The sequence below is a fragment of the Crocodylus porosus genome, unplaced genomic scaffold (assembly GCF_001723895.1).
Source record: "Crocodylus porosus isolate Cpor-Errol unplaced genomic scaffold, CroPor_comp1, whole genome shotgun sequence".
Taxonomy (NCBI): domain Eukaryota; kingdom Metazoa; phylum Chordata; order Crocodylia; family Crocodylidae; genus Crocodylus; species Crocodylus porosus.
The window spans coordinates 50,056,153-50,069,128 of NW_017728950.1; the positions used below are offsets into that span (position 1 = coordinate 50,056,153).

At 38.6% G+C, this 12,976-nt stretch overlaps 1 protein-coding gene across 5 annotated transcripts in view; it reads left to right on the top strand.

Moving 5' to 3' along the window:
- The window catches only part of BNC2 (basonuclin 2), a 450,307-nt gene that overhangs the window by 125,648 nt on the left and 311,683 nt on the right, over nt 1–12,976 (top strand). For 3 of the 5 annotated variants that reach the window (XM_019554995.1, XM_019554996.1, XM_019554997.1), the window contains one exon: nt 11,814–12,014. In XM_019554995.1, coding sequence (XP_019410540.1) covers nt 11,814–12,014 — 201 coding nt within the window. Of the gene's footprint in view, nt 1–9,988; nt 10,605–11,813; nt 12,015–12,976 lie in introns of those variants that run through there. The other 2 variants (XM_019554998.1, XM_019554994.1) reach the window with 2 other exon arrangements.

Below are 12,976 nucleotides of genomic sequence, written 5' to 3' on the forward strand. Positions count from 1 at the left end.
GCAGGGGGTCGGACTCGATGATCCATTGAGGTCCCTTCCGACCCTAGCATCTATGAATCTATGAATCTATGAATGCTGGAGTACAATAGTACAAAATACTAACCCTTTTCCTAATTACAGAGTCTTCATGGAAGTTTATTGGCATCACCACAATTGTTTTGTGATTGACTGTCATCTAATTTTACTAGTGTCCAATGGGGGAACCTGAAGAGGGATAATCTAAAAAAATGTAAAACAAACAAAACCTTACAGTAGTAACCTGTTTTTTAACTGTTGCCTCTGTACTCTGCTCATTGCATATACCAAATTGATTAAACCAAACATGCTGTTGGGTTGGAAATAGGTGGCTGTTTTGATGTTGAACCCCCACCAATCTTAATGGAGTGTTGAAATTTGGATAATGGTCAACCCTGGGGACCTTGAAGGGAGAGGATAGAAAGTACTCACATTCAGCCATACCAGAGCCTTTCCCCTGCCTGGTGTCATCTTTGTACAGCAGACTTTATAAAGTGAATGTTACTGGGGGTGGGAACATTAATCAGCTCTTATTGGTTGGATGAACCCATTTGACTTACAGAAATTCCCTTGTATTGGCCTCCAGGAGAAGTCTTGCCACATCCCCATAGCTGAACAGCCCTGTTTACAGGACGCTGTGGGTCTTACGAGATCACTGGAGTTGGGACTGGGAATAATTTATTTCTTAAAGACCAAATTCATCAGCTATCTGGCAGGTTTTCATCTTCCTTAAAGCATTCTAGAAGCCTGGTTTTGTGGTTAAAGGAGTAAGAAAATGAGTTTAATCTCAGGTAGTAATATGGCTTGTGCTATTTGGTTGCAACATCTTGTTAGCTTCCAGAACAGATGAAATGATGAAAGGGCTCATTCATCAGAGATACATAGGAGTGAGAGATATAGGATATAGCTTGTTGACCCTATTAGCTTTTATAGAGAATGTGCAACCTTAGATCTTGGCTGCCTGAGTTAAATTTAGGGTACTTACAATCCACCCTTATGGCAGGAAGGTGGATGGGTCAGAGGTGGGCTAAATCCTAAGGATTAGGCCAAAGAGGGTACCTGATCTTTGAAGGAAGTGTCAGTCCCTTCTTTGTGTAAACTTTATTAAATTTCTTACCATCCAAGTGATGCAGCAAAGGGTTTAACAGCCCAGGAGGAAGATAGGAAAAAGTGTTTAAGTCCACCATTGTGCCTTCTGGAACTTGCTCTGTTCCAGAAGTTGGAGAGGCTCTTTATACCCTCTCATAGCCGTACTAGTAGCGTCATAACTTAGAGCATTATTTCATAGACATTAGGGCTGGAAGGGAAGAGCAGAATCCTTAGGAGCCACATTCTTGCCTGAAATATCCATAGCATTGTCTGCTGTGGCTCCAATCCTGGCACATCCCATAAGACTAGGCTTGCGAGGGCCTTCTTGAGAGGCAGCCCTAAAGAAATTTACCAGTCACTGTACAAAGGGAAGCCTGCTTTTCCCACAAATGGTTCTTTTAGTGGCCATTTATGCTATTCAAGTCCTTTTTATTAAATGTATATTGGCTACAGGAAGGTTGAAGATTTTGCCTATTGTGTTTTCCTTGAAAGAAGACTTCCTGCCTACTACTCAGCTCTGCCTATTCCTCTTTAATTGTGTGAATGGAGAGAACCCAGCAGCTTCAGTTTCAGGAGTATATATCAAGTCTGGCTCCTGAAGAAAACCAGTGTGGTTCAGATGTGGCTTGGGAACAGGGGGTTTGCATTGGAATAGATTTTGTGGGTGCTTTGGGGCTGGAGTGCACACAGCTGTGGGTTCCAGATGCTTGCTATCCTGTATTAATGTGGCTAGTCTATGAAACCATGGCCCCCGCAATTCTACACAAAAGTCCACGCCTGTGGTGGCTTGGAAACTACTCCAAGCAAAAAGAGCATCTGTTTTAGAACAAGTTAGAAAAAAATCCAAGGGCATCCATTCTCAAAATCAGGCTTTTGATAATTTCCAATGAGGCATAGAAAATTTTAAATGCAAATTGCAAAGACTATGATAGTTTCATTGAAAATTGTTTGGATCACTCTTAAAACAAACCGAGACTAAAGAGACCAGGCCTATATTCAGTTTTGAAAATAAAGATGCGGGGTGGGGGACACATGATAAGGGCTTACAAAGTAGTAATGGTAAAGAGAAAGTAAATAGTGACTTATTATTTGCTGGCTGCATCTACACAAGATGCTAAGTCACCATAACAATGAGCTATGGTGACATAGTGTCAGCAGGTACAAACCGTGATGCTGGTGTTATGTTGCCGTGGCGATGAGGTACCTCACTATAGTATGTTGCTACAGTGACATAGCTGCTAAAAATAACAGTGTGCCATGGGAACAGAGCAGTAATGGCTATTAGTGTGCCATCTTTTACTACCTCCTAAGGCAAGTACTAAACGATGGCACAATAATAACTGTGCGATGGGAGGCATGTGTAGACACACCCACTATCTCTCACATTATTGGAACTAGAGCTCACAAGGTGAAACTCATAGCGTAGTAAGTTTAAAATGAACAAAAGGTCTTTTCCACACAGCAGCTAATTAAAGTGTGGAACTCACTGCCGCAAGATGTGGAAGCTGACAGTTTAACCAGGTTAAAAAAAGGACAAATTCTTGCAGGAAAAATGCATAATAGCTATTGAGCATGAGTATTAGTGGTACAGCCTCTGACTTGGAACTTCCTAGATCCTAAATGCTAGAAGTTGCGAATGAGGGAGGAATGGTGAAATACACCCTGGTCACCCTGTTCATTGACCCTTCCTCATCCTCTCTCTGCCACTGTGTGCACAAGAGACTGGGTGAATGGACCTACAGTCTGACCCAGTAAATGGCAGTTCTTATGTTCTGCTTTAAACTGTATTTTGATGATAAACAAAAAAAGTGATAGACTGGCTTTGTCTCATACTATCTTAGGTTTTAAAGTACCTATTAATGGCTCTCTCATCACTGGCATTAGGAATGGCCAAATATCTAGGACCAGTTAAAAATGTGCCATGAGTGTTTATGTATACTTACTGAGCCATGAGTGTTTTTGTATGCTTGCTATGTCTTGATGTGTTGCAGTGGCAGCACAGTACAAGAGTTGTGCAGAATGGGAAATTAATTAACATTTTTCAAAGGTGCTGAGAATTTTCAGATCTCATTGTCTTCAGTGGGAGTTATGGGCATTCAGCACTTCTGAAATCAGGCCAGATACCCCTCCCCTACCTTTCCCCAGTGTCAGTAAGTGACTAAAAGACAATTTTCCTTTTGACATAAAAGTCACTTAGGGCTTTTTAAATGTTATATTCATTTGGGTAAAACTTATACTTTATGGAAGATTTTTAAAATGAGGGAGAACCACTTTGAGTGGAAGGCAGGAGATTTGTTTGAGGGAAAGAGTGATATGGCAGGTGAAGAGGTGCTAAACAAATTCAGTTTTTCCAATTCTTTGTCCTCAGCAGGTATACTAGTCCTTTGCTTCTGGTCTGTCTTAAAAATAGGATAAGTATTAAAAAGTTTATTGACTCTTATTGTACTTCTGAGTATCTTATAAATTATTTAGTTGTCTGATGGATATGTGGCTACCTAACTATAGGGCATGAAATATGCACTGATTTTCTAATACACTGTAGGGAGACCTGTTTATAAAGTATTTAGTATTGGTTTTATAATGCACTGTTGACAACAGGAGACCACGAAGCTCAAAGATCAATCTCATTTTGGCCCGTGGTATTAATGCTGTTTTATGAAGCTCTGTGACAGGTCACTTAGACAACAGCCCTTACTAAAAGGACTTTGTGCCAATGTGTGGTAGTATGACTGTTACTAAGGCATATTTTAGTAGCTGCCAAGGCTGCAGATGAATCTCTTTGTCCAAGTCCCTGAGGTGACTTTGTGGCTGCTGCTACTGCTGGCCAGGTGATGGAACTCATCATTCCCATTCTCTAGAAAGAAGTGAGACAGAGACTGCTGTGTTCCTGCTAATGCAGCTTTTGCTAATTGTCCAGAGAGCTGCTAGGACACTGGGCAGCTCAGGCAGCTCTGTGTGTTGTGAATAAGTTGCTAATTAGGAAATACAGCTCTCACTTCAGCCTCCAATTTGTAAATGAAGTGCCTTTTCAGCCATCTAAAATGTAAGCTGCATAGATTTCAGTTAATTATTTAATTGTAACAGGCCTTTTTCAGATATCAAATAATTTATGGATTGGGCACAATACAGCATATTATCAAATAATTAGATCATAAGCATAACCTGGAATTGAACCCTATAGAATCTTTGGAGGAACAAAAGAAGTTGCATGTTTATAGAGGCAAGTTAGTAAAGGGATGTGTATAATAAAATTCAATGCCCACAGGTGATTTCCTTAATGGTAAAATCTTCTACTAAACTGGAATTAAACACGTGATTCTGAATTCCAAGTTTTTAAAATCAGGACATCAGCCATATATAGTTTAAAAGTATAACAAAGCAAAAAAAAAGTAAAAACCTGTTTAAGACGGGGTTAACCCCCCCCCCCGCACACGTCATCCACAGATGAGTGCTTTCATACACACGCATATGCGCGCGCATGCGCACACACACATGCATATAACGTGTAGCCTTAAAGGTGGACAAATGCATTTGCCTTATTAAATCAGAGTACATGAATTTCTTCTTTCATTTATCTACATAAACTGAATTGCTGTTTTGTTTTAATAGTTTATGATCTTACCTGGTATTAACAGTGAACCTGCAACTGTTGCTACTGAATCCTTAACTCAAGCCCTACAGAAAAGAACAATTAGTTTTCAGTTTTCTTTTTTAAAAAGGTAAATGCGTTTTATTTTTATAGGTATGCTTTTTTGTTTCTTTTGGAGATTTTAAAATCCTTTTGGGTCCCCTTTAAGAGATGGTCTGAGGTGCACAGTTATTTCAGTAGTGGCATCCTGAGGGTATGGACAAATAGACATTTGTAGTAGTTTCAGAGGGGAGGGGGAGCTGTTGCTTAGGAGCATGCAATTGCTGTTATGCTCTTAAGTGTTACATATGCATGAGCCTGTAGTTATATAAATGGGCCAAAGCCACTCCAACTTTAACCCTGCTACAGGCTCTTGCATGAGTAACACAAGTTAGAGCATAACAGCTGCTACCTCTACCCCTTTTAAAGCCTCTGCAAATGTGTATTTGTCCATACCTTTAGTGGACAGAAAAAGGCTAATATTACAGGGCACAATATGGTCATTTTCCCATTAGATTTAGAGGACCTAAGTCAGAGCCTTTTGAAACCAATGGAGTCTCTTCATTGACTAAAGTAGCCCGTGAATCAGTTCCTAATTTATTGATTTTGGAAGCTACTACAGTAGCCCTTTTTGTATATAGTTACAAAGAAATAAAGGATAAAGGGGAAATTGCCTGTTTATAAACATAGTAGCCAATGTACGCATGAAATGGAGGCCAGAGAAAAATGTGTCCCATGTGCTGAAATGATGCCAGTTTCCATGTAAAACAGTAGCAATATTTACATATATAATGGCATCAAGTTTTTGCTTGGCAGGTAAAATGTTGTGCTTGTTAGCTTTTTAAAAAGTTCTGTTTAGCATTTTGAAGTTGGTGGGTAGTGTTAGTTAAAACTCAAGCTAGTCTATGTGATCTAATTTTATAGGAAGCGGTTATTTAGCAAATTATCTGGGTATAATTAATTGCTGTTTTTAGTACTAGATAATGGATGCTTGCAAGAATATATCAGGCTACTTGTGTTTCATCCTCCCTAAAATTTGTCTAATTCTATGTCTGTATGTTCCATGCAGACAAAGAAATGGCTCTGTTTTTGTCCATTTGATGGGGGCTTTTTTGATGCTGGACTGTAAACTTAGTCATTTTGGCACACATCATAATCACCTTCCAGTATATAGCTGCTCAAGAAATACAGGATGTCTTTTCCCTTAAAGAAGTGGAATTTCAGGCAACATAAACTCATGTTACTGTTTTATAAAAACCATATGTCACTCATCACCCTGGGTTGATAAACGGTATAATTTGTGCCATGTAGAGGTAAGCTTTCATAATTGCCCCCAGGTCCATTACTCAAATCTCAAACACCCAACTCTCCATCAACAAACACACCTGTTCCTGTTTGTAACGGGTCTTTCTGGGTAGCAATGTTATTGATTTTGAAGAATCTGAATTGCTTGAAAATTCCCGTGCCCTATTATTGTCCAGAATTCTACCAAAAATTTTGGCCTGAGAAAGCTTTTCTTTCTTTTTTTAAATACAACAAAGCCATGGTATAGTTCTGAAATATTTACTGGTGTTCCTACTGTATGTATGCTCCTTTTAGGATCAATGACAGTAATACACATCAAAATGAAAACAAAAATACTCCTAAATGCACAACACTGTAGATAAAGCTGAGAAGGAGCAGGATTCAACAAAACATTTGTAGCATAGGGGTCTAAGAAGGATGCTGTCATTGTTGGAGGATGACCTAATCAACTAGTATGCATTTGTTTTTTAGTTTTGAGTCAGAAGTTTGTGACCTATTAAAACTCATGTAGAACATGTTTTACAAGGTAAGGATGGCAGTTTTCAGAGGAACTATGATAGTGCCAATGTCTCTTTCTTAGGATATGGAAATGTGGCTTGATTATCTGTCCAGAAAAGGTTTCCTTTATTAATTCTTCCTTTTTTCATTTAAGGCATCTGTTAACATTTCATACAGTATAACAGATGTTGTAGAGCAAGCTCCTTACATCATTCCTTGTGACTATGACCATCATATTGGCTTTGCATATTTTGAAAGTATTAACTCCCCTATGACATACATGCACAACTTCAGTTTTATCCTTGAGTCACATACAAGTACAACTGGTAAAAGACTGTTCACACATTATTTTAATGAATGAGAGATGATTAATTTCTCTGTCATTTATGGATATGTATCAGTTTTATTGGAGCAGTCAACTATTCTGTTACAACATTTCTAAAAAACATTTTAATTATAAAAGTTTGGTTGTTCCAACATGAAGAAGGGCTGATTGTCATGAGATGTGGAGGACCATTTCATTTTTATTATTTTGGCAAGAACAGGGACAGTTTTGTCCTGACAAGCCATCAGAGGAATACCAGAGTGTGTCACATGAAAAACCACTGATCTTTAACTCAGCTATATACTTAACCAAGCCTTGAAAATGAATAGTGAATAAGGGAAGAGCAAAGGCCAGTTTACTGTCATTACAGATTACAGAATCTGTTAACATCTGCAGCAAGCTGAACTTTGGGATTTACAGGTACTGTAGAGTAAGTCAATCAAGTGTACAGATCATATTACAAAATTATGTATTTCAATTATGAGATCAAGTGCTAGAATACACACATGTATGTACTACTGATTTCAGAAATATGTGCATGTGTAAACTGTAACATGTAAGTTACTCCCTCATTTTTCAATTTTACCTGGTCAAATGTTAGAACCAAAGCCACAAGTGCTGATTAACAATTATTATACAATAGTTTTACCACTAGTATAAATAAATAAATCCATGCCCACTGCTTTCTCTTTTCCTCAAGAGTGATCTATGGGACACTGCTGCATGTATAGCTAATATAAACATTTATAGTGAACTCCTAGATGTTAGAAAAACAAATACTGTAAAGATCAGTAACATTTTAAAACGATCAGTCGTGGGAATTAACGCTTACAGAAAAACAGCATTCTTTCTTGCCCTGCCGGTAGAATTGCATTGTCTCCCTACAGTCTTGTTAGCTCATACTAACTGAAATGCAAATTCTTTCCAACTAATTGGGCCTCATTGAATGTACATGCATAGTACATAGTTATATGCATGTAGATTTCTTATTTTTTACAAAATTCCACTATAATTATTTTCCTGATTAATATCTAAGTATAGACCTGGAACAAAGGCCCCTTTAAAGACTTTACATATTATTGAACATTAAAGATAGTAACTTTGCATGTTTCAACAACTTAATAATACAAAATAATTGGAGCAAAAAGAAAAAATATTTTTCCATATCTAATGATTTTTACATATTTTTATTAATCCTTTGTATAAACTAACACTTACATGTTCATAATAAAGGAATTTGGAACAAGTAAGAGATGCCCACATTATGTAATGGTTTTGTGATGAGGTTTACCTGTAGACATTATCTAGCTTATCTTGGTTTTTTTATGTATATGTGGCTAATGTGTTATCTTGTCTTGCTAAATTGGTAGTGTTGAGTATCTTGACGTCTGTAATTTTAGGAGACAGGCAATGGACAGTTTTATATTTCCAATACATCCACAAAAATGTATTTAATTTTATAAAAGGCTTTATTTTAGTATCCAGTGTTTGGAAAAAAAGTTTTTAATTCACATGTAGATTGCAAAGCTCTTTGAATTCTTGGGCTACAAGAGGTTTTGTTCACAATAACCTTACTGGTTACTGACTTGCACACGTATCCAGGTCCAGCAACCATCCCTTTCATTCAGCATCAGTCCATTCACATAATCTGAAAAATATAAAGCAATTTTGTGACTCTCTTTATCTTCCAATACAAAATATTATGCAAATGTGAGATACATGTAGTTCATACGGCTACCTAGAAAGCTATTGACAAATTAGGATTAAAAGCAGTGTTAAATGAATAAAGACTTTGTTTTCAGAGCAAGGTAGCCAAGTGTTGGGAGAAAAAAATAAGACACGTCCATGCTCCTTGGAATGATCCCCAAAATATTTCTGCCAGCACAGGAATTAAATCAGCAAAGAGCAGGACAGTACATTTAAAAGAAAATGTAGGGTTCTTAGCTTGGATTTTCACAATTATAATTTTTTTAAATGTCATGTCAGTTGTGTCTCTTCTTTCACACAGCAAATAGTTATAGACATAGACAAGGCTTAATCTGTTGCTGAAGGAGATGTACTTCTATTTTATTTTTCCTGAAGAGATTACTTTTTTCTCTTCACAGGCTAGTACTTCACATATCCCTTTTCAAATACACTAAATATTTGTTTTCTTAATTTTCTGTGTTGGTATTAGTATATTTAAACAAGGTGTGACTGAAAACTAATAATGTAGATTTGATGGCTTGAGCTGGTTTTAGGTAAAAACTTGTTTTATTTCTGTGTCTTTCTGTGTTATATTTATTATCAAGAAAGAAAGAAAATAATATTTTTTCCCTTTATCACGTTGGTATGCTATGACATGGCAGCCCCATTTATGACAATTAAGTGTTAGCCCTCATTTGATACTGTGCTTTGAAACAGTTCAGAATTCACCTAGAACAGGTAGCATTTGGCCAGGATTGCTGCTTGGGAAGACTAGATTTGGATGTATTAGCTAGTCAGCCTAATAACCCTGTACAGACTGTATTGATTTTCTAGGAGAGAGTTTATGAACTAAATAAACTTGGAGTTGGTGTCTTAATAAACTGCTTCTCTCAGTCTGTCACATTTAGTTACAGAGCTGTGCAGTTTAGGGGGAAAAAAGGCTAATTCTGTTACAGATTGTTCACAGCAGGGTCTCCAAATTAGCCCTTTGTTTTGTAATGCCACCTTGCTTGGGCTCGCTTTGAGCACATTTCTCAGTTTTACCCTAATGAGTTGCAACACTGATAATGTGGCTGATGATCTTTCATTGATTTCACTATCACTTGCTTGTCTGGTAATTGATCCGTTGCTGAGCCTCTAGTTAATTATATCGGCTTTGACATGGCCCGGTCCACTGGGAATTTCAAGTCTTGCAGAATAACAGTTTTAATAAAAGAGTCTATTACTGCAGGTGCTTGCTGCTGCATGCCAGTTGATTTTGTGTGCGTGTGCGCGCTTTTTTTCCCTGGGAGTGGAGAGGACTGCAGGACAGGAAAAAAGAATGGGGAGGAGGGTGAGGGGGGAGAGGAGAGGCAGAGAGAGAGAGGGAGAGAGAGATGCAGAGAGGAGAAGAGAGGAGGAAGCATGCTATTGACAGTGTCCTTAAGCCTCCCACAAATAACAGCCATTAGTGGGAAGGTCAGAAGCTGAGCAGGCAGCTTGACTGAGGCACTGAGTGCCACTCCAGAAATCAAGAGGCTAGCAAATTTTAGAGGGAGTTTAAGTGGGTAATAGCTAGCTGTAAAGGTACAGCCACTGTTGGCACAGTTGACTCATAGGTTCTCCCCCCACCAAGGAGAATATTTTTATTGACCACAGGTGGACTTAATATATTTTAAGGCAACAGTTCTTTGGGTTCTTGTTTGTTTCTTCACAGATATTGAATTTGCTGCTTTTGAGAATTTTTTTGTACTTAATGGTGGTGAACTGGAGGAAAGTTTAACAGAAAAGCTTTCAGGAGATGTAGGATCTAAGGAAGAAGGCACATTTGTGTCAACATAGTGTACATTTTCTCATCTTTTCTCATTGCACACTAATGACACAAAGCTGCCACTGAAGCTCTCTTCAGTTTCTTTTGTTGTTTCAGAGAGTAAGGTTTATTGTTATTCTTGAGTTAAGAAAAACAAGAGAGTGGTACATTTGTCCTCCTAAATTTGTAGATTTTATTAGAAGATGAATGTTCCTTACCTTTTAAGTTTAGAAAGGATAGCTTTTTTCCCTGGCTGCTTTTATGAGATGGTATGAATTTTGTTTTACATTTCTGAAGTTACATTGTTTATGTAGTTGTGATTTTTTTTCCCTCCACATAGGGGTAAAGTAGGAAACAGAATTTGGCAAATAATATTGGCTGCTCCTTTTAAACTGTGTTAATTTGGTATCAGTATTGTTGTTTCTTGATGTATTTTCATGTTCCTTAAATGCAAAGGAAAGATCTTGCGGAAAAAATATTCTCTGTACCGTACCTTTTGATTGGGTGGAACTGTGTTTTTTCTGCTTTAATTTCTTTTATCTTTCTGATTTGAAAGGTGTACTGCATGTGCATTATCCAGAAACTTGGAGGGGGGGGGGAAATATCTACTTTTGATCTTTGGGTGGGGAAAAGGTAAATTGTTTCTTTCCTTCCTCCTGCCCTCCCAAAGATGTTACTTGAACAAAGGAAACAGGGGTTTGAAAGCTGAAATGTTTATGTGATTCTTTGGTTTAATTTCAAAAGTGGTTAGATCCTGTGCTTTTCCCCCCTCTTTGTTAAGAGTTTTATTTGGGATAGGAATAGACTCCGTCACAGTAGTTGGCTACTCTCAATTAAGCAAATAACCAGGCCAACTTTTGCATTTCTCTTTTCAGTGAGTATTGACTGTATTTAAGAGTAATTGGGGGTTTTTTTAATAGAGAAAAAAAGCAAGCTTTACAAATCCTATGTGGTGGGCAAACGTCAGCTATTACATGCTGTACTTGACAGCTTTGCTGAAGAAAAACAAAAAAAGACAGAGAAAGGGCCACAGCCTTTTTTCCTCCCAATTCACTCTGATCAGTGTGCTACTTACAGTGTGCATGTGTGTATCTGTGTATCTGTAGACTGAGAGGGGTTAGTGCAGGATGTCATTTGGTGCCTGACAGTGGAGCAGCGTAGTTGACTCTTTGCTCTGCTATCCAATGACATCCAGTGGCTGAGAGTTTGAAGCTGATGGTTGGGTCTCCTTAGTGCTGCATGCACACCTGACAGACAGCTGTTAAACTGAGCAAAGGCAAGCTTGGGGACTCGCAATCTATGCATAAATGATAGGGGTATCTGTGCAGAAGGTGCGAAAGAAGCTCTGACCCCCTCCCTTCCCCTAAATCCCCCCTTCCCAAATGAAACGCACAGTGCAGCTAGCTTCTTAACTACACTACACTACACTCCTGCTACTGGCTGCCAAGAGGCTCAAAAAATCCACCTTCACTTTTCAGTCAGAAGAGGCAGAAGTGGATGTGAGAGACAGAGACACACAGAGACACAGAGAGCGAAAGAGGGCAAGAGACTTGACTTTAAGAGACTCCTGCACTGACAACTCCATGCAGTTCGGAACAAGAGCGGCAACGACCGAATCTAGTTTCATGGGGACATGGCAGAACACTGACACTAACCTTCTGTTCAGAATGTCCCAACAGGTATGTTGCTTTCATTTATTTTAAAACGTAGCATTTTGGTGTTCCAATATTTTCCCCCCTTTTTTTCCTTTCTACATTTCATTTTTGTTTCATTTATCACTACGTAGCCTCTGAACTGTCATAACTATGTCATTGGAATGTGCATGGTTACTTCATTGCTTCCCTAAGGGCTCTTTTTTAAAAAGAAAAAAAAATAGAGCTTGAAGTAAGAGCAAGGCATTTGTTTTAAAGTTTCCAAACAGATCCTTGCTCATGGTAAGACTGGTTTCTTTCTTTGTTTGCCTTTGTTTTGTTTCATTTTTCTTCCCTCCCTCTCTCCTATAAATAAAAGTATCTGCTATCCCAGCAAAAGTCCTTTCTTTCTTCCAGAGTACATAAGCCCCCAAATCAAACTGATACTAAATTTAGGGGGCCTCTCAGAGCAGCTTAATTGACTTCATGTGGCAGAAAACAGCTTTATTCAGACCTAAAGAGTGGAGAGCAGTTGTACTGGAATTGTTGCCAGCGCAGAGCTGAGGGTCGTTAGAGGAGACGGTTTCGTTTGTCGGGTCTCTCTCTCTCTCTTTCTCTCTCTCTCTTTTTCTGTGGAGCTGTGCCTTGGCGTCCTCCCCAGAGTTGCTCCTTCACGGGGGCCGCATTTAAGGCAGCTTGGTATGCTGGTTCTGACGGGAAAGCTAAAATGTTACTGCAAGGCCAGTAATAACTGATAATTAATCACAGGAGCTGGTGTCTCTGTACCATGCACATGGTGATACGCGCCCTGTGTGCTGTAGCTCCTCTTGCACAATTGCTTGGCTCTTCTGGGTGAAAAAGAAGGAAAAAAAAAAAAAGTGAGCAAGAGAAACTTTCATCCTGGACTAGGCTCAAGTAAGGGAGGGAAGTTCAAACTGAAGCTTTTTAACAGGATGCTTTCTTCTTAAAGAGGTGATTTGCCTCTTTTTAAAGTTGTTTCAAATGTTCCC